We start from the raw sequence: 25,826 nt of genomic DNA, 5'->3' as shown, positions 1-25,826 counted from the left end.
GGGTCAACAAGGGCATGGAAGAACCCTGGTGACAGTTATAGCAGGAGAAAACCATAGAGAGACAGGTCACTAAGGGCAAACACATTATCACCACTTAACCGTTGCAATCAGATTATTATTCTCCCAAAAAAAGGCCCATCAATTTCAGTTCATATCAATACAATGTTCCTTGATTCTCAGGGGTAGTTGCACCTCTTAGCTACATAAAATCAATAACATTTGTTTTGATGCATGTGTAACCCTCTCACCAGGCTCGAATATGACTCTCACAATATGAACTTATGCAGAGTATCTCAGCAGCATGGGATGTTAGGTGAGAAGGACATCTCCAATAAGAATTCCCATTATAAACTATCTAGGGTTATGACAATAGGGTATTAACTTCAGATTAAATGATTATAGGTTTCTGTTATTGAATCAGGATAAACCATCCAATGCATTAAATTAAATTGAAACAATCAATGACTCCACCAAGACAACATACATAACGTTCCATATGTGTATTAAAACATTTTCAAACACAAATACATTTTCAGACACAACATCAAAAGAAAAGAAAAAAAAGAATCCCCAATGAGTCGTGCACAACCCGTGTCCAAATGATTTCAAGTTTGCTTAAATAAACCGTTGGCGCGCGTTGGAGCTAAAAAAAAATGAGACACCCAAAAATATCCAGGAGCACCTCACTTTGTGGTTACTCACTCCTTGGTCGATATTCCCTCAGCGAAGTATGGCAGTTCCATGCAGGTTTCCTCACAAAGTCCAAGGCAAGCACAGCTACCCATGCAGACAGTACTCCTTAACCGTAACCGATATCCCATGGGAACGTTGGGATCATCGTTAAGCTTCCCAAGCAATTATCTCCCGGTGTCACACGATGCTAGGCTAACCTCAAGGCTGGCAAATACCTCCACAACGAGACGGTAGCTTCAGTCTTTTCCCTTCATGTCTTAGTAGGTATGGGTTTTGTTCTAGTTCTGTCGTCTTCTTTTATAATTTTTCTTCACCAACCGTCCTAAGGTAAAACGTCCATCCTTTCATTAACGTCTTTTTCCCTCTCTTTTTTCCCAGGCCTCCAGTTAAAGAGGTCAACTCCCATTGGCCACAACTTAACAAACGACCTTATTGGTCAAAACTTAAACTTCAAAGTAAAACAAACTATTCGCTTATACATTAAATAAATATTTCTTCAAAAAGCATAATGCATTAACTACATTACAGTTTAGGAGCAATTCAATAATCTTTTAAATATAATACCAATTAATTATAACAAATAAATTCAATACCTGGTTCAAACAAGGGTATTACACGTTTTGAGCTGTGTTCTCCCTGGAGCCCAACTGTGGCCTTGCAAAGTGAACATGTGAGAGATGGAGTGTGTCTGAACTTCAGTCTAGATAGAGTGAGAGGGATGGGAGGGACTCTCTCTCTCGCTCTTTCCACCTTCTCTTTCCACCTGCTCTCTCCACCTGCTCTCTCTTGCTCTTTCCCCCTGCTCTCTCTTGCTCTTTCCCTCGCTCTCTCAATTCCATTTAAGGGCTTTACTGGACTGGGAAACATGCCAACATCGCCAAAGCAAGTGAAGTAGATAATAAACTAAAGTGAAATAAACTAAAATTAAACGATACACTCACAGAAGTTCCAAAAGAATAAAGACATTTCAAATGTCATTATGTCTATATACAAAGTATTGTACAAAAACATAAATATGGGTTGTATTTACAATGGTGTTTGTTCTTCACTGGTTGCCCTTTTCTTGTGGCAACAGGTCACAAATCTTGCTGCTGTGATGGCACACTGTGGTATTACACTCATTAGATATGGGAATTGGGTTTGTTTTCAAATTCTTTGTGGATCTGTATCTCTAATACGGTCCTCTTTCTCTCTCTCTCGTCAAAATATATTTTAGATTCTTCAAAGTAGCCACCCTTTGCTTTGATGACAGCCTTGCATACTTGGCATTCTCTGAACCAGCTTCACCATGGAATACTTTTCCAATAGTCTTGAAGGAGTTCCCACATATACTTTTCCATCACTCTGCGGTCCAACTCATCCCAAACCATCTCAAATGGGTTGAGGTCGGGTGATTGTGGAGGCCAGGTCAACTGATGCAGCACTCCATCACTCTCCTTCTTGGTCAAATAGCCCTTACAGCCTGGAGGTGTGTTGGGTCATTGTCCTGTTGAAAAATATATGAAGAATGCTGTGGGAACCACACATGCAGAGATCATCCATTCACCTACTCTGCGTCTCACAAAGACACAGCGGTTGGAACCAAAAATCACAAATTTGGACTCATCAGACCAAAGGACATATTTCCACCAGTCTGATGTCCATTGCTTGTGTTTCTTGGCCCAAGCAAGCCTCTTCTTATTGGTGTCCTTTATTAGTGGTTTCTTTGCAGCCATTCGACAATGAAGGCCTGATTCACACAGTCTCCTCTGAACAGTTGATGTTCAGAGGACTTATCCTCTGCAGCAGAGGTAACTCTGGGTCTTCCTTTCCTGTGGTCTTTCCCCCTGCTCGCACTCTCTCCTTTCCCCCTGCTCGCACTCTCTCCTTTCCCCCTGCTCGCACTCTCTCCTTTCCCCCTGCTCGCACTCTCTCCTTTCCCCCTGCTCGCACTCTCTCCTTTCCCCCTGCTCGCACTCGCTCGTGCCATGGCAACCTCTCACTCTCTCCCAGCTCCACTTATAGATGTATGAGCTGAGCACTAACAGAGGCCTAATTCACAGGCTGTTCAGAGTTCAAAACCACTTCATTATTACTAGCCACTGTGCATGTCTGCACACTCGAAATACCCTCCTGGGAATACCTTTTACCACACACACCGAATAACGCTCTCCTCCTCTGAGGCTAGTAAATACTGCAGCATACTGCATCCTTCTGTACCCATTAGGGGGAAGCCGTCATATTGCAAGGAGGAGAATGTTGTTTAATCTACCTATTGATAAACTCTGATAAGAGACTTGGACAAATGGGAAAATACAGGCAGTATCCTGGCACTGTAGTGATGTAGTGATTAACTACTGCCTGCCTTCTCTTTGCTCTGGTTCAATCATCAATATGTATTGATCACATCTGCACTAATACTGCAAAAATCTGCTTTAAAGCTGTATCCAAATCCATCAGATGTAGTGATCACAATATAGTAGCCATATCCAGGAATACCAAAATTCCAAAGGTTAGGCATAATATAGTGTATAAGAGGTCCAACAATGTTTTGCAGTGATTCCTATGTCGATGATGTAAAGAATATTTGCTGGTCTGTGGTGTGTAATGAGGAGCAACCAGATGCTGCAATTGACACATTTATGAAATTGCTTATTCCAGTTACTAATAAGCATGCATCCATTAAGAAAATGACTAAAAACTGTTAAATCCCTGTAGATTGATGAGGAATTGAAAAATTGTATGGTTGAGAGGGATGAGGCAAAAGGTATGGCAAATAAGTCTGGATGCACGACCGATTGGCAAACGCACTACAAATTGAGAAATCATGTTACAAAAATGAATAAAAAGAAGAAAGTACACTATAAAATAAAGATAAATGATATAAAGAATGATAGTCAAAATCTTTGGAGCACCTTAAAATGACCTTTTAGGCAAAAAGGCAAACTCAGCTCCATCATTCATTCATTGACCCCAAGCATACTTCCAAAGTTGTGGCAAAATGGCTTAAGGACAACAAAGTCAAGGTATTGGAATGGCCATCACAAAGCCCTGACCTCAATCCCATAAAAAATTTGAGGGCAGAACTGAAAAAGCGTGTGCGAGAAAGGTCTACAAACCTGACTCAGAATTGGCCATAATTCACCCAACTTATTGTGTGAAGCTTGTGGAAGGCTACCCAAAATGTTTGACCCAAGTTAAACAATTTAAAGGCAATGCTACCAAATACTAATTGAGTGTATGTAAACTTCTGACCCACTGGGAATGTGATGAAAGAAATAAAAGCTGACCTACGACAGGGACTTTTTACTAGGATTAAATGTCAGGAATTGTGAAAAACGGAGTTTAAATGTATTTGGCTAAGGTGTATGTAAACTTCCAACTCATGACTAAGTCGGTTGGCGGAAATAAAAATACAGGATTTGTTGTTGGCAATAACTTTCAGATCAACAAAAGTCGTCAAAAAGTTGGCGGCATGGTAAAGTTGGCGGAAAAACGTCTTGGACAAAGGTATATAATACTAACTGATTGAGTTCCCTGGTCTCTTAAATGAAATACTTAATCTACCATGGAGGACCTGAGGTTAACACAATTCAGTTGCTGAATGTGTAGCAGAAGTTTGGGATAGCTGCTCTTTATATCTTCCTCCCATCTCTCTCCTTTGCTCTTTTTTCTCTCTTTCTGCATCCTGCCCTCTCTCATCCCCATATCTCTTGTCTCTTTCCTGTCCCTATCCTTTCCCACAGTAAGTAAAACCATGTGTAGACAGCCCACTGGGCACACCACATCATTTCAACGTGGGTAACATTTGGTTGAGATGTTGATCAATGAGATTAAAACCTATATTCACCCACTCAGAAATACAGCCAAAATGTAGTTGAATTTCCAATGTGCTATCACTATGCTTTAAACCATCTAAAACTCAACCAAATTCCAATGGAAAATCAATGTCAGATTTTGGTTTAATTGTCACCCAAATGTCTAAATCACTGCGCTTTCAACCATTTAAAGTCACAGCAAATTTAAAAATGGGAATACAATGACAGATATTTTGTTTATTTATACAACAGACTAATGTATTATCACTGTGCTTCATCTAATAGCAGAACCAAATGACCTGGATTTGCAGATGAGATTACATTAAAAGTACAAGGTGCAAGTGATCAATGTTGTTCGAGCTTCTGCACAAATTACAGCAACTGTGAAGATCTCCACAGACCTGCGACAACCTATGCATGCTATATTGAACATGCGCGCTTTCCATGATTACATAAGAACACATTTCTAGTTATAGGAACCTCAAAATGTGGCCATGGATGTGCTCAAATCAGAGTTAAAGAAAAGGTGTAAGTCAAATCAAACTTTAAATCAAATATAAAGTTTGATTTGATTGAGTCCTGTTCTTTGGATGAGATGGATAGGTGAATCCAACAGAGCAATTATTCATTTTGTAGACATTAAAGCCAGAATAAGTAAGTGGCACAGATGGAACTATCCAAGCAGAAGATACATCTCCTTCAAATGTTGATATTTGGTTGCGTTGACAAACAATTCAATATCACTACATTTGAAAATCAACCAGAGCTTGAAACCCTAGGCCTATTGTACTGTCAATTTTTTGTTGAATTCTGGGTTGAATTGAAACAATAGCTGTAGACGATTTTGAAAATGCTATACAGGCCTAAGTAGTACAATTGAAGATATATGATTTATAAAGTATCGTTCCATTTCATTTGCTCTGTTAAACCTACTCTTTGGAATGACTTCGATAGCAACAGTGAATCTATTTATTTTTTAAGTGGATCTCACACAATCATTCCCACAATAGCACATTGGTAATGGTCAGTGAACAGCATCATAGCTGGGCTTGGTTAAAACTCTGAATGGGAGACCAAAGGGATAGATCAATTCTCCAGTAGGAGGTTCTGCCTAGCCTATTGTTTAAAAAATATCCTTGACGATCTGACGTTTTAATGGTAGAAATTCAACATATTTTATATAAAGTTTGCCTATCATGATGACATAATCCCGAGGTTGAAATTTCACCCTCAAAACAACAGTTTACATTGATGACTTGTTTCAAATCCATGTAGATTCCAGGTCACAACACGGAGAAAATTACTTTGGAACAACGTTGATTAAACCAGTTTATGCCCAGTGGGAGGAAAGCTTACTGTGGTTTCAACTTTAAGCCACTGTGAATGTACAGGTAGACAGAATGCTCTGCTCACCCCGTACAAGAGGTTCTTGACCTCTTGTGCGCACACACACACGCACACACACACACACACACACACACACACACACACACACACACACACACACACACACACACACACACCCTCACCCCATAGAGGTTCTTGGAAAGTGTGTGGAAGAGGACCATCATCCCAGTGGCAGCAGAACCGTACATAAACATGCAGGTGTAGAAGTTGTTGTACCTAAAGAGAGGACAATGGAAAATACAATATTTATGCAAAATTGACTTGACTTCTATTATGTAATGACAATATAAAAAAAATTATAGAATTGTCCTCCGAAGTGGGTGGTGGGGACGAGCCAATATATACATACAGAACAAATATTGAGTCTACTTCCATATATCTTTTCTTGTTATACTCAATATTATATCTCAATGTTTTTAAATAAAAACAGAATAAACTGGAAAAGGTACATTTCCTGAAGAAAATGTGTGTTTCAAGTGGTACTACCAGAACATGGATCGTCCCATCAGTGACACCACAAAGGCTATAAAGACCACGGTCAGCAGAGTGACCGACCAGCTGAGGATGACCGCCACCGTGGCACATGCCAACTCATTCACGTAACGGCCTCCTGGTAGAGAGACAGGGATATACAGACATCAGCTTTAACCTACTTCAGAAGAAAAGATCTAGCCTGTAAATGGAACGACCATAGGAGTTGGCTATTCCGCACTAGAAAAGACCCTGCTCTGCACTGACACTTAGACCACATTAACATCCTTCAAACATACAACACCCATTAGAGGGCAGAGTGTCATGTGCTCAGTGCCGCTGAATCTGGAACACGTCGGCGTGGGCTCGAATCAGAACCACTGCCCTTCTGACTCGCACTCCTCCAACCTTTCCCTTCCACGGGTCCTATCCATTTAATAAAAACACAAACAAATGAATTAATAAATATCAAAATATGCTCTTGATACCACTTACCCATGTTGCTGGGATGGAAGCACTTCTTAAACAGGTAGAGGAAGGTTGCTAAGGCAGTCATGTAGTTGATGATGGTGCCAACATGCTCCGGGTATGCCACCACCACCATGCCAAGCAGGTCAAAGAACACCATGTTGCCATGGGCATACTCGGACGAGTCCGCCAGCTCCTTAGACATGACCAGGTGCTTCAGTACTGCCAGGATGTTGTCACCTAGGGATACGATGAGGTAATATATCTAATACATTTGATTTATTTGTGTAAGGGAAATTTGGATAAGCAGTTTAATAAATGAACAATGGATCAGAGGGTTTTGTCTGTTCAAATCCCATCTGGATTATACTGCCCCCTCCCACTGCCCATTCCCTTACGAACCTCCTTTCCAGCATAACATATTTTGCAATAAACCCATTTTATGTAATTTTACTGGGGTCCAATAGTAACAATGAACAATCTTATAATGTGTACATTTCCTAATTGTATCCATGGTACAATAGTTTTTCCATACATCCTCCTCAATGTCACAATTAAGTACACCCTGCCAAATCAACCTTAAATTCTCCATTTCCATATTGTGCACACGAGACCATTATAAAACACTGAAGCGGAGTGTGATATTCCTGGTAAAATGAAATATTATTCTAACAAGTTTTAAATTCTCTGGAGGTTAATACTCACAAGAGACCCCATGCAGCTCCTTAGTTGTAAATATTTCCAGAAATCTTATCTGGCAAATTACATTACATACACTTAGGTTGGAGTCATTAAAACTTGTTTTTCAACCACTCCACAAATTTCTTGTTAACAAACTATAGTTTTGGCAAGTCGGTTAGGACAACTACTTTATGCATGACACAAGTCATTTTTCCAACAATTGTTTACAGACAGATTATTTCACTTATAATTCACTGTATTACAATTCCAGTGGGTCAGAAGTTAACATACACTAAGTTGACTGTGCCTTTAAACAGCTTGGAAATTTCCAGAAAATGATGTCATGGCTTTAGAAGCTTCTGATAGGCTAATTGACATCAATTGAGTCAATTTGAGGTGTACTATGGATGTATTCCAAGGCCTACCTTCAAACTCAGTGCCTCTTTGCTTGACATCATGGGAAAAGCAAAAGAAATCTGCCAAGACCTCAGAAAAAAAATTGTAGACCTCCACAAGTCTGGTTCATCCTTGGGAGCAATTTCCAAAGGCCTGAAGGTACCATGTTCATCTGCACAAACAATTGTACACAAGTATAAAAACCATGGGACCACACAGCCAGCATACCGCTCAGGAAGGAGACGCGTTCTGTCTCCTAGAGATGAACGTACTTTGGTGCAAAAAGTGCAATTCAATCCCAGAACAACAGCAAAGGACCTTGTGAAGATGCTGGAGGAAACAGGTACAAAAGTATCTATATCCACAGTAAAACGAGTCCTATATCGACATAACCTGAAAGGCCGCTCAGCAAGGAAGAAGCCACTGCTCCAAAACCGCCATAAAAAAGCCAGACTACGGTTTGCAACTGCCCATGGGGACAAAGATCGTACTTTTTGAAGAAATGTCCTCTGGTCTGATGAAACAAAAATAGAACTATTTGGCCATAATGACCATCATTATGTTTGGAGGAAAAAGGGGGAGGCTTGCAAGCCAAAGACCACCATCCCAGCCGTGAAGCACGGGGTGGCAGCATCATGTTGTGGGGGTGCTTTGCTGCAGGAGGGACTGGTGCACTTCACAAAATAGATGGCATCATGAGGGAGGAAGATTATGTGGATTTATTGAAGCAACATCTCAAGACATCACTCAGCAAGTTAAAGCTTGGTCGCAAATGGGTCTTCCAAATGGACAATGACCCCAAGCATACTTCCAAAGTTGTGGCAAAATGGCTTAAGGACAACAAAGTCAAGGTATTGGAGTGGACATCACAAAGCCCTGACCTCAATCCCATAGGAAATTTGTGGGCAGAACTTAAAAAGCGTGTGCGAGCAGCTGTCAGGAGTAATGGGCCAAAATACACCCAACTTATTGTGGGAAGCTTGTGGAAGGCTACCCGAAACATTTGACCCAAGTTAAAACTGTTTAAAGGCAATGCTACCAAATACTAATTGAGTGTATGTATGTAAACTTCTGGCCACTGGGAATGTGATGAAAGAAATAAAAGCTGAAATAAACCATTTTCTCTACTATTATTCTCACATTTCACATTCTTAAGATAAATTGGTGATCCTAACTGACCTAAGACAGGGAATTTTTACTAGGATTAATTGTCAGGAATTGTGAAAAACTGAGTTTAAATATATTTGGCTAAGGTGTATGTAAACTTCCGACTTCAACTGTAGATCCCCTAGTGCACGCAGGCCTTGTCTAAGCCCTACCTCCCAGATAAATGTATGTTTTCCTATGCAAATCCACGAGTTAACGAGCTCAGGGCGAGCTCAGGGCGAGGAGCTCCTTCCAGAGAGACATCAGTGATTGTAACATACTCTGTTTCACGGAAACATGGCTCTCAAAGAACTATACTGTACTATATGCAAACTGCAAACCACATATCCTGAGGCCGCATTTATTGTAGCCGGGGATTTTAACAAAGCTAATCTGAGGAAAACGCTTCCGAAGTTCTACCAACACATTGACTGTAGCACTTGCTCTGACAAAACATTGGACCACTGCTACTCAACTTTTTGAAATGCCTACAAGGCCCTCCCCCGCCCTCTCTTCGGCAAATCTGATCACGACTCCATTTTGCTTCTCCCTTCCTATAGGCAGAAACTCAAACAGGAAGTACCCGTGCTACAGACTATTCAATGCTGATCTGACCAATCGAAATCCATGCTTCAACATTATTTTGATCAGGCGGACTGGGATACAAAACCTATTCCCCCTCAGGAGACTGAAAAGATTTGGCATGGGTCCTCAGATCCTCAAAAGGTTCTACAGCTGCACCATCGAGAGCATCCTGACTGGTTGCATCACTGCCTGGTATGGCAACTGCTCGGCCTCCGACCGCAAGGCACTACAGAGGGTAGTGCGAACGGCCCAGTACATCACTGGGGCCAAGTTTCCTGCCATCCAGGACCTCTATACCAGGCGGTGTCAGAGGAAGGCCCTGAAAATTGTTGAAGACTCCAGCCACCCTAGTCATAGACTGTTCTCTCTGCTACCACATGTCAAGCGGCACCAGAGCGCCAAGTTTAGGTCCATAAGGCTTCTAAACAGCTTCTATCCCCAAGCCATAAGACTCCTGAACATTTAATCAAATGGCTACCCAGACTATTCACATTTCCCCCCCCCGCTCTCCACCCCCCCGCCACTCTCTGCTGTTATCTATGCATAGCCACTTTAACTCTACCTACTACCTCAACTAACCGGTGCCCCCACACCCGCACATTGACTCTGTACTGGCACCCCCCTGTATATATTGTTATTTTTTACTGCTCCTCTTTAATTACTTGTTACTTTTATCTCTTATTCTTATTCGTATTTTTTGAAACTGCACTGTTGGTTAGGGGCTCGTAAGTAAGCATTTCACTGTAAGGTCTACACCTGTTGTATTCGGAGCATGTGACTAATAAAATGTGATATGTTCCGGGTAGCCTCTTAGAATAACATCGATACGGTGACTGAGTTTATCAGGAAATGCATAGGAGATATTGTACCCACTGTGACTATTAAAACCTAGATTGCATCATTCGTGCAAAACTGAAAGCACAAACAACCGCATTTAACCATGGCAAGGTTACTGGGAATATGGCTGAATACAAACAGTGTAGTTATTTCCAACGTATGACAATCAAACAGGCAAAACATCAGTACAGAGACAAAGTGGAGTCACAATTCAACGGCTCAGACACGAGACGTATGTGACAGGGTCTACAGACAATCACGAACAACAAAAGGAAAATGAGCCACGTCGCGGACACCAACGTCTTTCTTTCGGATAAGCTAAACACCTTTTTCGCCCGCTTTGAGGATAACACAGTGCCACCGATGCAGCCAGCTACCAAGGACTGTGGCCTCTCCTTCTCCGTAGCCGACGTGAGTAAGACATTTAAGCGTGTTAACCCTTGCAAAAACAAAGGAGCTGATCATGGACATCAGGAAACAGCAGAGGGAGCACCCCCCAATCCACATCGCCGGAACCGCAGTGGAGAAGGTGGAAAGATTCAAGTTCCTTGGCGTACACGTCACTGACTAGCTGAAATGGTACACCCACGCAGACAGTGTGGTGAAGAAGGTGCAAAGAAGGCGCAACAGCGCCTCTTCAACTTCAGGAGGCTGAAGAAATTTGGGTTGGCACCTAAAACTTTTACATAGGCCCAATTGAGAGCATCCTGTACGGATGTATCACTGCCTGGTACGGCAACTGCCCCGCCCGCAACCACAGGACTCTCCAGAGGGTGGTGTGGTCTGCCCAACGCATCACCGGGGGCAAACTACCTGCCCTCCAGGTCACCTACAGCACCCGATGTCACAGGAAGGCCAAAAAGTTCATCAAGGACAACAACCACCCAAGCCATTGCCTGTTCACCCCGCAATCATCCAGAAGGCGAGGTCAGTACAGGTGCATCAAAGCTGGGACAGAGAGACTGAAAAACAGCTTCTATCTCAAGGCCATCAGACTGTTAAATAGCCATCACTAGCTGCTGCCCTATATACATAGACTTGAAATCACTGGCCACTTTAATAATGGAACACTAGTCACTTTAATAATATTTACATATTTTGCATGACTCATCTCATATATACTGTATTCTATTATACTGTATTTTAGTCTATGCCACTCCGACATTGCTCGACCAAATATTGATATATTCTTAATTCCATTCCTTTACTTTAGATTGTGTGTATTGTTGTGAAATTGTTAGATATTGCTTGTTAGATATTACTGCACTGTTGGAGCTAGAAACACAAGCATTTCGCTACACCCGCAATAACATCTGCTAAATGTGTATGTAACCAATTAAATTTGATTTGAGTTGTGCCATATAGTGTGCCACAATTTACACCAGCTATTACAGTGAAAAAATACCATGCTATTGTTTGAGGAGAGTGCACAAAAAAAATTACTTATCACGCAACTGGTTTGACATTCACCTCTGAAGGTAAATAAATGTACTTACATTCAGTAATCTTGCTCTGATTGGTCATCCTGAGGGTCCCAGAGATAAAATGTAGCATAGGTAAAATCTATTTTTATATTCAAATGTAGGAAATGGGTTCTACAGTTTGAACCCCTGCTGTCTTTTTTTTTTTTGATTTGGGTATGTCATATTAGGCGAAAATTGAAGAAAAAAAAAGGGTCAGATCCTTAAGAGGTTGGTGTATCGCTGCTCTGTCCCTTGGTACAGCTTTAGAATAAGTAGCTTTATCAAAGATACCATCTTGAACCTGGTTATAGTCTCCCGCCACCACTGTATTTCCACCAATGATTTCTCTCATAACCTTAACCTCATGAAAAAACCCAGGATCCTCCTTGTTTGGTGCATAAATATTACACTTAACCTTATTACCATTTACCAGAGCCTCAACACAAATCATTCTTTTTTCCTCATCCTGATGTTGCTTTAACATGACAAAATTCAATGTATGTTGTACCAAAATTGCAACACCATGTTTTTGCTTGAAAATAAGATATGAAATACCTGCCAAACCCAATCCCTTTTCAATTTAGCAGCCTCTGAATCAACCAATTTAGTTTATTGAATAAAAGCTATATCCACTTGTTGGGATTTGAGATAACATACACATTTCTTCCTCTTAATAGGATTCTGTGAACCGTTGATATTCCATAAAATGGTCTTTGTATATGTTTTAGACATTTATCAAACCTTTCATATTGGGTGTTAGAATTATATTGAAAATCAGTCATTTTTGGTGCTGTCATATATTATTACAACCTCAACATTGGTTGCGCTAAAAACACTTGCTTGAGCCATGAACCTAACCACACAACACAAAAAACAGTAACAACCACCCCACACAACACAAAACAATAACAACCAACCCACCCCTCTCCCTTTGTTTTTCTACTTGAAGAAAAAAGCCCTCCTCCACTTGGTCTGCTAGAGACCGCTTGTAACCGGGGAGAGTGTGAAATGTACATCCAACTCATGCAGCCTCCTTTTATCCGCGGTTCCTTGGTCATATCGGGAAACTATGATAGCTTGCAGTCCTTCCAAGCCACCTCTCTCTTCTCCCGATACATTCCCTTCGCAGAGGCCAGCACTCTTTATCTCCAGACCCCTGAGAAAGCGGATGATGATCAGTCTGGGCGGCTGATTCTCGTGTGGTATTGGTGCAAGGGAACCGTGGACTCGTTGAAGCTCAGATTCTACCAAATCCACCCCCAGAGCCTTCAAGATAATTTGTCTCACGCATTCCTCAGCTTGCCATCCTCCAGACCCTACTTGACTACTAAAAGTCTTAAAATGAGGTGCCTGTCTCGGTTAGCTGCATCCTGCACGGTTCTGTGGAGATCCTCATAAAGTTTGGCGTTCTTCTCAGCTTTCTTGATCAGTCGGTCATTATCATCCTCCCGCATTGATACCTGAATAACTGCCTCATCTAGCCTCTGTAATATGACCGATACATCTTCTTGCATATCCATCTGAGATTGCTTGACCTGAGAAACATCCGATTCAAGAACAGTGCCGACTACACCCATTTCTTCCATGGCCTTCTGTAGGGATAATTGCAAGGCCGACAACGAGCTGGGTTCTATGTTCTGCCCTTTCAACGTCATGCTTGCTGAAGTGCTAACAGAGCTATCCTTGTTAGCCACTGCGCTAGTGATCGTGCTACGTGTATGTGTTGAAGCTGAATTTAAAAAAACCGCAGACGATAAAACAAATAAAAGTAACTTTCCCCTCAACAATTATACTAAATTGACTATTCTATCGAACTTTGAGGAAATTGGGAGGGTTTTATCAGGAGGCTCCTTTCAGACAGCCACCCTGCTTCGCAGCATAACGACTCCAATTCTCTCTCCTTAAATATTTGTCATCTGATGTATTCGTTTTGGTCTCTGAATTGTTTTATTAAACTGTTAGCTACCAACTCCTGATATCAGGGCATAAAATCTGCAATCTGTGTCCTGAATTAGCCTATTGCGCATGTGAGCCCAGCATGTTTTCCCCGGTTTTCCCTGGCTAAATTAGCTGGCTAGCTGAACTATGCTAGCTTTCGTCCTCATTGCCAAACTTCATAAATACTGCACCCTCAACTTTAAAACTTCTTTGCTAGTTATACAATCATGTAACTAAGACATTTTCGGGAAAGAAACTTGAATAATTTCTTGTTTTGTTGAATAGTCAAGAATGGTTCGAGCGATCTGTCGTTTCGTAAAACAATGGTGGCAAAGGATATCATTGCTACTTAACGTGGATCCAAGTTCAGTTTTGAGATTCACCGGCGTCATTGGCGTAGGGTTAGCTAGATGTCTCTGACTGGTCTTGGAACTGTGACAACGGGCAGCCTATCCCCGCTTGGCTCGGTGTGATATGTAGTGATTTTGCCAGCACAGCCAGGTACCCTTAACCTTTTTTTAAATCTTATTTGTTGATTAAATCGGACTTTTATTAGTACAATGGGTAATCCAGGAATGTCATGTGCTGATTATAGACACTTAATAGCTCGTTTTTAAGTTTCAAAAGATTGCGACACCCCCACCCTTTGCCTCACAATGGTTTGATCCACTGCCAGTTCCTTAGCTTGCGAGGTAACGTAGAGGTCGTATCTACTGTCTGAAAGGCACTCAATGCACGTAACTGACGTGAGGTTAATCCAGTCAATCGCGCACACACACTAGCTGAATATGCAGAGCTAGCGCGCAAATATTAACTAATAAGCTAGCTAGTACCTATTCCATTTATGTGGCGTCGTCAAAGATGGAATCTTTGCTATCGTCAATTTATTCCAAGATCAGCATGCATGTAAGTTAGTGCTTCAAAGTCCCTGTGATAAGGTTAGCGATAAACTGAACAGAACTACACTCTCTTCTACCATTGTTTTAAATATATTTAATGGTCTCGTTGCAAAAGCTAAATTGTCGCAAGGGAACTTTTATTTATATATTTTATTTCACCTTTATTTAACCCGGGTAGCAAAGATTATAGCAAACACCACTGAATTGGTGCTCGCTAGCTTTGCAAATTCAGCTATTGTTAGAAGCCAGCCAATATGAAACAAACAATTAAAATTACAAAAGGTTGCAGCATATGTTGTGTAAATGGGGAACTCATACAGCTGTCAACTCTTGTCACTGCAATCCGTTTCACATTTGCTAGCTACCTTTTAGATCGAAGCCCATATAGAATGATAGAAGAAAAGATGATAGAAGCCCATCTCCTACTGTAAATAACCTACATACTGTGTGTGTGTAGCCAACCAGGTAGAAAAATGGCAGAAAAATGGCAGAAAAAAGACGGACATCAGAGTATTTTTCAGTACACCAAAACGCAAAGTAAGAACCCTAGTAGCCTAATATCTCAAAGACTAGTTGATAAAATGTTCATAAGAAAGAAATGAAATTCTAATGGAAATGTTTCACAATGATGTCATTAGGCAGAGCAGGCAACAGATGGCACACAGACAGCAGAGTTGGGGACAGATATGCAGGGACAGACTGGCAGAGACAGGGAGTCTCAGGTAAGTTTGTTGAGTCTTTGTTTGGCAACATTATGAAAGGTTCTCCATTTTTTTTACTTGTAAAATAGGAACATAATTGGAAAATGCCATGGATACCCCCACTCTCAACTTAAACTGGTGACTGAACTAAGATTTGTTAAAGGCAATGGTATTGCTGTTGTGATTAGTTGTGTAGTTTTGGGTACCGGTAGTTAGGAGTACGGCAAACACCTTATTTCTTTGGTTCCTCAATATACAGTTACCATATTAAACGTAGGCTATGTGTTACAGCACTACTTTTGGTGTCCCCCTCAGGAATTGTTCTTGAGAAAATGTAATGTAATTGTCCCCTCCAAAGTTGATATCAGATTTTCGCCCCTGGTTATCACTTTATATTTTTTTCTAAAGACAAGTTTTTGCTTTGTCATTATGTGGTATTGTGTGTAGATTGATGTGGGTGAAAACACGATTCAAATCAATTTTAGAATAAGGCTGTAACCTAACTAAATGTGGAAAAGTCAAGGGGTCCAAATACATTCCGAAGGCACTGTAGGCCTCCTGCCTATGTGATCATATGAACCAAATATTCAGAATAACTTCACAGTACAGTTTGTAAAGGAAAACACATTTTTCCTACCTTAGTTTTCAAAACCTGACCACAACAACACTCCCCATGTCAAATCCATTTAACGCCAGACAGTCAATTTCTGTCTCAAAGCCATGAACGGGCTTGTGGCAGTGACGTTTAGTCTTCTTCTAAAGCTGTTCTGAAGACTGGCTGTAGTGTCTACTTTTTCATTTTGAGTGTTAACTATAACCTGGGTGGCCTCTTCAGCCTCATCTACATTGCTTGCTGCCACCAAATACACCTTGATTCGGGCATGTTCAAAAACTTTTTTTCTGAGGGCTCTTTGTTTTTTTTGTCAGAGGCAGAGGATGTTACTGTACATTTGTCATCAAACTCAATTACCTTTTCTTATCCATTCCTTATTTGACTTTCCCACATTTCAAATTCAGTAGGGAGACGACTAGCCTAGGCTACGTGACGTGATCACATAGGGACCTCTTCACTAGTTGACCACCATAACCAAGACCTGTGTTAAGATCAGTTACTTACCCCACTGGCCCTCCCCATAACCTCTATGTAGAAATAAGAGAGCAAGACTGGAATCAGTGTGTTTCAGGATAGAATGATTACACAGAAGGATGATTTAAAATGGTCTTTCTGGGGGGAAATAACGTCAATCTACACAGAAAAATAACGAGGAGGGAACAAGATTTAACACTCATCGCTTTTATTAGAATGTTTACAGTGAGAACAGTGAAACAATAAAATCATCCGGCAAGAGGTACCGGATCCGGGTAAATAGGTGCTGAAACAAACAGTCAAATCTGAGAGGTGCAGGATCCTGTTCTGTCTCAAACTAAGCACTTGTAAACAGGCGTAGCCCACTATCCCTCGCTTAAACCCCACCAAAGTGGAGCTAAGCTGAGCCAGCCATGCAGCTGAGCCATCCAAACACCACGGTACCAGTCTTCTTCGACTCCCTGCAGCTTCAGATTGATGACGGAGAAACTGCCCTCCACCCACACAATCTTTGTTCTTATCTGAGAAGCACCGCTATATGGCCCAAAGTACTCACCTGCCCTCTGGATGGAGTCTGTCAGTATCCTGTCGGGTGTGTCGTACTTGGTGTGGTAGATGAAGCCGTTCTCAATGAAGGCTAAATCAATGCCTACAGACAGAGGAACATGAGTCACATTGGAGGAAAGACTCCAGGGAGAGTATAGGGGATGGAATTTACTAATTAGAGGCCGACCGATATAGTTTTTTGGGGTCCGATACCAATTTTGTGAGGGACAACTTACCGATATACAGTTGAAGTCGGAAGTTTACATACACTTAGGTTGGAGTCATTAAAACTCGTTTTTCAACCACTCCACAAATTTCTTGTTAACAAACTATAGTTTTGGAAAGTCGGTTAGCACATCTACTTTGTGCATGACACAAGTAAATTTTCCAACAATTTTTTACAGACAGATTATTTCACTTATTCACTGTATCACAATTACAGTGGGTCAGAAGTTTACATACACTAAGTTGACTGCGCCTTTAAACAGCTTGGAAAATTCCAGAAAATGATGTCATGGCTTTAGAAGCTTCTGATAGGCTAATTGACATAATTTGAGTCAATTGGAGGTATACCTGTGGATGTATTTCAAGGCCTATCTTCAAAATCAGTGGCTCTTTGCTTGACATCATGGGAAAAACAAAAGAAATCAGCCAAGACCTCAGAGAAAAAGATTGTAGAGAAAATAAATTGTAGACCTCCACAAGTCTGGTTCATCCTTGGGAGCCATTTCCAAACCCCTGAAGGTACCACGTTCATATGTACAAGCAATAGTACGCAAGTAGAAACACCATGGGACCACACAGCCATCATACCGCTCAGGAAGGAGACGCGTTCTGTCTCCTAGAGATGAACGCACTTTGGTGTGAAAAGTGCAAATCAATCCCAGAACAACAGCAAAGGACCTTGTGAACATGCTAGAGGAAACCGGTACAAAAGTATCTATATCGACAGTAAAACGAGTCCTATAATCGACATAAATCGGCATTTGGGGTGGCAGGTAGCCTAGTGGTTAGAGCGTTGGACTAAGATCGAATCCCCAAGCTGACAAGGTAAAGATCTTTCGTTCTGCCCCTGAACAAGGGAGTTAAGTTAAGTTAAGTTCCTAGGCCATAATTGAAAATAAGAATTTGTTCTTAACTGACATGCCTGGTAAAATAAAAATAAAATAACCTGAAAGGCCGCTCAGCAAGGAAGAAGCCACTGCTCCAAAACCGCCATAAAAAAGCCAGACTACAGTTTGCATCTGCACATGGGGACAAAGATTGTACTTTTTGGAGAAATGTCCTCTGGTCTGATGAAACAAAAATAGAACTGTTTGGCCATAATGACCATCGTTATGTTTGGAGGAAAAAGGGGGAAGCTTGCAAGCCGAAGAACACCATCCCAACCATGAAGCACGGGGGTGGCAGCATCATGTTGCAGGAGGGACTGGTGCACTTCACAAAATAGATGGCATCATGAGGTAGGAAAATGATGTGGATATATTGAAGCAACATCTCAAGACATCAGTCAACAAGTTAAAGCTTGGTTTTAAATGGGTCTTCCAAATGGACAATGACCCCAACCATACTTCCAAAGTTGTGGCAAAATGGCTTAAGGACAACAAAGTAAAGGTATTGGAGTGGCCATCACAAAGCCCTGACCTCAATCTCATAGAACATTTGTGGGCAGAACTGAAAAAGTGTGTGCGAGCAAGGAGGCCTACAAACCTGACTCAGTTACACCAGCTCTGTCAGGAGGAATGGGCCAAAATCTTCCCTGTTTTTCCTGTGGCTCAGTTGGTAGAGCATGGTGTGTGCAATGCCAGGGTTGTGGGTTCGATTCCCACGGGGGGCCAGTATAAAAAATAAAATAAAAAATAAAAATGCATGAAATGAAATGTATGTATTCACTAATGTAAGTTGCTCTGGATAAGAGCGTCTGCTAAATGACTAAAATGTAAAATTCAACCAACTTATTGTGGGATGCTTATGGAAGGCTACCCGAAACGTTTGACCCAAGTTAAACAATTTAAAGGCAATGCTACCAAATACTAATTGAGTGTATGTAAACTTCTGACCCACTGGGAATGTGATGAAAGAAATAAAAGCTGAAATAAATCAATCATTCGCCTTACTATTATTCTGACATTTCACATTCTTAAAATAAATTGGTGATCCTAACTGACCTAAGACAGGGAATTTTTACTAGGATTAAATGTCAGGAATTGTGAAAAACTGAGTTTAAATGTATTTGGCTAAGGCGTATGTAAACTTTCAACTGTTTCTGCCAATATACTGTTTTACAGCGGGGAAATTAAAGTGTAATTTTCCCACACTGATAATTCTCATAAATTGCCATTCAAAATAGCAATTGTCCAAGAAATATGATTCAAATGTTGACCTCTTACATTACAACAATAATGACATCACGAGAATGGGTGCAAATGATCAGATGAGCATGAAATTCCCTTTTTTCATCCTATTTATGGATATCTGTTATCGGTGGAATATCATCCGATATTGATATAACGGTAAGGCAAATATCGGACGATAATAAAATCGGGAGAAAATATAAAAAATATTTAGTGGGTATCGTAAGTATTCACCCCCTTGGATTTTTTCAGATTTTGTTGCGTTACAAAGTGGGATTGAAATACATTTCATTGTCATCTATCTACATAAAATACTCCATAAGGTCAAAGGGAAAAGAAAATTCAACAATTGTTTACAAATAAATAAAAAAATTATAACTGAAGTATAGGTGTTGTATTTACCCCCTTTGATTAGGCAAGCCTAAATTAATTCAGAACTCAAACACTTCGCTTAACAAATCACATAATAGCCTCCAGCCACCCTAGTCATAGACTGTTGTCTCTGCTACCGCACGGAAAGTGGTACTGGAGTGCCAAGTCTCGGTCCAAAAGGCTTCTTAACAGCTTCTACCCCAAGCCATAAGACTTTTGAACAGCTAATCAAATAGCTGCCCGGACTATTTGCATTAACCCCCCCCCCCCCCAATTTTTACATTATCTATGCAGTCACTTTATCTCTACCTACAAGTACATATTACCTCAAATACCTCGACTAACCTGTGCCCCCGTACATTGACTCTGTACCGGTACCCCCTGTATATAGCCTCGTTAATGTTATTTTATTGTTGCTCTTTAACTATTTGTTATTTTTCTTTTTTTTTTACTTCAGTTTATTTTAGTATTTTCTTACACTTATTTTTCTTAAAACTGCATTGTTGGTTAAGGGCCTGTAAGTAAACATTTCACTGTAAGGTCTACACGTGTTGTGTTCGGCGCATGTGACAAAGAACATTTGATTTGATTATAAGTTACATGGGCTCAGTGTGTGAAATAAAAGGGGTTGACATGATTTTTTTTATGACTACCCTTCCGCTGTCCCCCATATATACAACATCTGTAAAGTCCCTCAGTTAAGTATTGCATTTCCAGCACAGATTCAACTACAAAGACCAGGGAGCTTTTCAAAAGCCTCATAGAAGAGCAGTGATTGGTAGATGAGTAACAATAACAAATCAGACACTGAATCTCTCTTTAAGCATGGTCAAGTTAATAATGATGCTGTGGATTATGTATTTAACCACCCAGACACAAAGATAGTCATCCTTCTGAACTGAGCTGCAGGACAGTAAGGAAACTGCTCAGGGATGTCACCATGAGGCCATTGGTGATTTTAAAACAGCTACAGAGTTTAATGGCTGTGATAGGAGAAAAATGAGGATGGATTAACAACATTGTAGTAACTCCACAATAATGACCTAAATGGCAGAGTGAAAAGAATACAAATATACAGAATAAAAATATTCAAAAAACATGCATCCTGTAAATAAGCAAGGCACTAAAGTAATACTGCAAAAAAGCACAAAAGGAATATACTTTTTGGCCTAACTGCAAATCCTTATGTCTGGGGCAAGTCCAACACAACACATCAATGAGTAACTGCCTCCTTATTTTTAAACATGGTGGTGCCTGCGACATGGTATGGGTATGCTTGACATCAGCAAAGACTGGGGAGTTTTTCAGGATAAAAAAACGTGATGAGCTACGCAGTCTAAATGCTAGAGAAAAATCTGCTTCAGTCTGCTTTACACCAGACACTGTGAGAGGAATTAACCCTTCAGCAGAACAATAACCTATAACACAAGGCAATATAAATCTACATCGGAGTTGCTTACCAAGAAGACAGTGAATGTCCCAGAGTGACCAAATAACAGTTTTGAGTAAAATCTGCTTGATACTGAAGCTTTACCCGACCTGGAATGTTTCCAAAGTCCCTGTAGATGCGGAAGTCTGTGTCGGATGGGATCAACCTGCTCTGGAAGATTTCCTGTCCCACCACAGAAGCAAAGGGATGTTTGGCTGCATGGTTATAGGCCTGGATCAACCAGGGGTTCTCAGGACCTGTGTGTATCAATGAAGGTGAGACGAGAGAAGACAGACTTGTAAAAGATGTGAAAATATCACTTGTATACAGAATTCACCCTTTAAAGCAGGGGTAGGCAACTAGATTAAGCCGTGGGACGATTTTTGTCGGATCAAATGGTTGGGGGTCTGGAACATAATTATAATAATTTCTACACTGCAAAATGATCACAAATAAGTCCAAAAATAAATTATTGTATTTGAAAATAACAATTTCATATCTTGATTACATTGAGACACGATCACACATTTTATTTTACTAGTGGGAATACTTGGGAACAGATTTCTTAAATGAAACAAATGTTTAGATTCATTCCTGGTGATTTTACCAAAAACTAAAATCCCTGCAGGCCACCTGTTGCTGACCCCTGCTTTAAAGGATACAAAAACAATAGCAAGCAGCATATAAGGTAAGGTATTCAAATGTACAACAGCAGGCCAGTTTTTTTTCTGCCGCCAGTGAATTGTTTTTCCTAAAACACCTCTCCTCAAGTTGACATTTATGGGGACATTTGCATTTTTGCCAGGCAGTATAGTGCAACACAGCTCTATTCCGTCCCGAGGGGCAAGAAGGCTTGTTCAGCTGCTGATTCAGAGACACAGACACCTATATAAATATGTTTTCTAATTGGCCCAGTTCCTGAGTCGTGTTCATTAGGCAACAAACTGAAGAAAACTGACTGAAACTGGGTTAACTGAATTTGTCCCGACGTTCTTGATTTAGTTTTTTTATGTACTTATAATGAATTTTTTTACTTTACCCCCTTTTTCTCCCCAATTTCATGGTATCCAATTGGTAGTTACGATCTTGCCTCATCGCTGTAACTCCTCTACGGACTTGGGAGAGGTGAAGGTCAAGAGGCATGCGTCCTCCGAAACACGACCCTGCTAAGCCACACTGCTTCTTGACACACTGCTCGCTTAGCCCAGAAGCCAGCTGCACCAATGTGTCAGAGGAAACATCGTCCAACTGACGACCGAGGTCAGCTTGCAGGTGCTCGGCTCGCCACAAGGAGTTGCTAGAGAACGATGAGACAAGGAAATCCCGGCGACCAAACCCTCCCGTGTGCCATCCCATGGGGCTCCCGGCCACGGCCGGCTGTGACACAGCCTGGGATTGAACCCGAGGCTGTAGTGACGCCTCAGCACTGCGATGCAGTGCTTTAGACCGCTGCGCCACTCGGGAGCCCCCTATTTGTGTACTTGTTTGACATTTTACTGCATTATTAGGAGCTACTAACATAAGCATTTCGCTGTGCCCATTATAACATCTGCTAAACTGTGTATGCGACCAATAAACATTGATTTTAACTGACCCACCTGAATCCCTTTTTTGTTTGCAGTTGCAAAACATTTTGCTGCAGTGTGCCCTAATATAGATGTGTCCACAAACCTGTCTGGAACACCAACTCTTTGCCCCCCACCCCCACTGCCTCCAGGTTGATGAAGGCTCGGACCTGCTTGGCCCAGGGATGCTGAGTGATGAAGCCATGACTCGCCTAACATAGATAGAGTATAAAATATTTCACATTCCATATTACGCCATTGAATAGAATTTTACAAAGAACAAAAATGTGTCCTTGCACAAAAGAGGAATAGTATTTATGATTCTGGCTGAAACAAAATCGAAATGTGATTGTGAAATTCCTCTTAGTTGACCTGACCAGTGTTCACTACTGTCCCCAGTTTCTCTCTCACCTGCAGCAAGGTCTCCTCTGCTCCGTTGAAGAGGAACACCACCCCGTGTCGTAATGGAGTGGAGAGATTGGCCAGGGAGCGGAGCACCTCCAACATCACCGCACAGCTCACCGCATCATCACTTGCACCTGTCACACGCACAGGTGGCATGGGGTCATACACAAAAAAAATGCTGTCAGAATAGCTTTGCGCGCACATGTATATATAGTCTCGTAGAATCACACAGGTGTGTTTGTCAATATTGGCGAGCGAGATTAGTGTGTGTTTGCGTGTGCGCGCCTGTGCCAGTGAACGCTCTGCTGAAATTCCTACCTGGAGGGATGAATGCCTAATCACACAGTGGGAGCAACAGTGATCACTTAATGCCTAACTGTTACTGCCTAAACATCAGACAAGCTACACAGTGGGAGCAACAGTAGCCTAAGTCCACTTAGAACCGTTCATCAGAAAAGCTATTCAGCACTGCGCACCCAATGCATAGCCTGCCCTGTAGGTAAAATGCCCATCTCGTGCCAGATTCTGGTTCAGCGGTTGGTGCTGAAGACTCAGGACCACAAATCACCCCCGAAAATGCAAGGTCGAGTCCCGGTCCGGCCACTCACCCGTGTTGCCTTCTAAAGCTATTCCCATCTAATAAAAACTTTAAAAATACACTACAAGTAAAACAGAAGGAGGGTGGAATTCCACACTTAGGCCCTTTGTCCCGCAACCCAAAAAAATCACGTACCGCATTTTAATCAACAAATTCAAACAGCTAATTTACAAAAAAGGCAAATTTGTCCTGGATTTCAGTCAGACATTCCAACATGTCTATTTTGCAGTTAAGTTTTGCTATTGATGAGATATACACCCAGTTTGGCCAGTTTATTAGGCACTGGGTCGGACCTCTCTTTGCCTCCAGGACAGCCCAGATTCCTCGGGGCATGGAAACATTGCTCATTTGGAATCAAGGGACCTAACGTGTGCCAGGAAAACATACTCCACACCATTACACCACCAGCCGGTACTGTTGACACCTGGCAGGATGGGGCCATGGACTCATGCTGTTTACGCCAAATCCTGACTCTACAACAGGAACTGGGATTCATCGGAACAGGCAATGCTTTTCCACTCCTCAAATTGTCCAGTACTGGTGATCGTGGGTCCACTGGAGCTGCTTCTTCTTGTTTTTAGCTGATAGGAGTGGAACCTGGTGTGTTAGTCTGCTGCAATAGCCTATCTGTGAAAAGGACCAACAACTTTGTGCATTCCGAGATGCCTCAACAGTGGTACTGCACCGTTATTTTCCTCTTTGTGGACCACCTGTTAGCTTGCACAATTCTTGCCATTCTCCTTCGACCTCTCAATGAGTGGTTTTCGCCCACAGGACTGCCTCTGATAATGTTTTTTTGTTTGTCGCACCATTTTTCGGTAAACCCTAGACACGGTCGTGAAAAGCTCACGAGGCAGGCCATTTCTCAGCTCTTGGAACTGGCACGCCTGACACCGATGTTCATACCACGTTCAAAGTCGCTTAGGTCACTCATTTTGCCCATTCTAACAGTAACTGAATGCCTTGATGCCGGTCTGCCGGTCTGCCTGCTTTATATAGCAAGCCATGGCCACGTGACTCACTGTCTATAGGAGTGAACCATTTCTGTGAACGGGGTGGTGTACCTAAAACTGGCCACTGAGTGTACAGTACCAGTCAAAAGTTGACACACCTACTGATTCAAGAGTTTCTTTATTTTTACTATTTTCTACATTGTAGAATAATAATGAAGACATCAAAACTATAAAATGACACATGGAATCCTTTAGTAACCAAAAAAGTGTTAAATAATTGAAATATGTTTTATAGTTGAGATTCTTCAGAGTAGCAACCCTTTGCCTTGATGACAGCTTTGCATTCGCACCCCTTGACGTTTTCTACATTTTGTTACGTTACAGCTTCATTCTAAATGGATTAAATTGTTATTTTTCCTCCCTCAATCTACACACAATACCCATAATGACAAAGCAAAATAAGTTTTCAAAATTCTTGCAAATGTATTTAAAATAAAATATTACATTTACACAAGTATTCAGACCCTTTACTCAGTACTTTGTTGATGTACCTTTGGCAGCGATTACAGCCTCAAGTCTTCTTGTGTATGACGCTACAAGCTTGGCACACCTGTATTTGAAGAGTTTCTCCTATTCTTCTCTGCAGATCCTCTCAAACTCTGTCAGGTTGGATGGGGAGCGTCGCTGCACAGCTATTTTCAGTTCTCTCCAGAGATGTTCGATCGGGTTCAAGTCCGGGCTTTGGCTGGACCACTGAAGGACATTCAGAGACTTGTCTCGAAGCCACTCCTGTGTTGTCTTCGCTGTGTGCTTAGTCGTTGTCCTATTGGAAGATGAACCGTCGCCCCAGTCGGAGGTCCTGAGAGCTCTGGAGCAGGTTTTCATCAAGGATCTCTCTGTACTTTGCTCCGTTCATCTTTCCCTTGATCATGAATAGTCTCCCAGTCCCTGCAGCTGAAAAACATCCCCACAGCATGATGCTGCCTCCACCATGCTTCACCGTAGGGATGGTGCCAGGTTTCCTCCAGACGTGAC

At 41.6% G+C, this 25,826-nt stretch overlaps 1 protein-coding gene across 3 annotated transcripts in view; it reads right to left on the bottom strand.

Moving 5' to 3' along the window:
* LOC106561439 (endoplasmic reticulum metallopeptidase 1) overlaps window positions 1–25,826 on the bottom strand; it is a 51,794-nt gene that overhangs the window by 8,963 nt on the left and 17,005 nt on the right. For all 3 annotated transcript variants that reach the window (XM_014125407.3, XM_014125411.3, XM_014125420.3), the window contains 7 exons: window positions 23,247–23,374; window positions 22,942–23,047; window positions 21,381–21,527; window positions 17,126–17,218; window positions 6,864–7,076; window positions 6,384–6,507; window positions 6,020–6,113 (listed from right to left, as the gene is read on the bottom strand). In XM_014125407.3, coding sequence (XP_013980882.1) covers window positions 6,020–6,113; window positions 6,384–6,507; window positions 6,864–7,076; window positions 17,126–17,218; window positions 21,381–21,527; window positions 22,942–23,047; window positions 23,247–23,374 — 905 coding nt within the window. The remainder of the gene's footprint in view (window positions 1–6,019; window positions 6,114–6,383; window positions 6,508–6,863; window positions 7,077–17,125; window positions 17,219–21,380; window positions 21,528–22,941; window positions 23,048–23,246; window positions 23,375–25,826) is intronic.

This window comes from Salmo salar, chromosome 01 (genome assembly GCF_965601325.2).
Source record: "Salmo salar chromosome 01, fSalSal1, whole genome shotgun sequence".
NCBI lineage: Eukaryota > Metazoa > Chordata > Actinopteri > Salmoniformes > Salmonidae > Salmo > Salmo salar.
The sequence above is the reverse complement of the archived record's forward strand: the minus strand, read 5'-3'. Positions and strand labels throughout refer to the sequence as shown.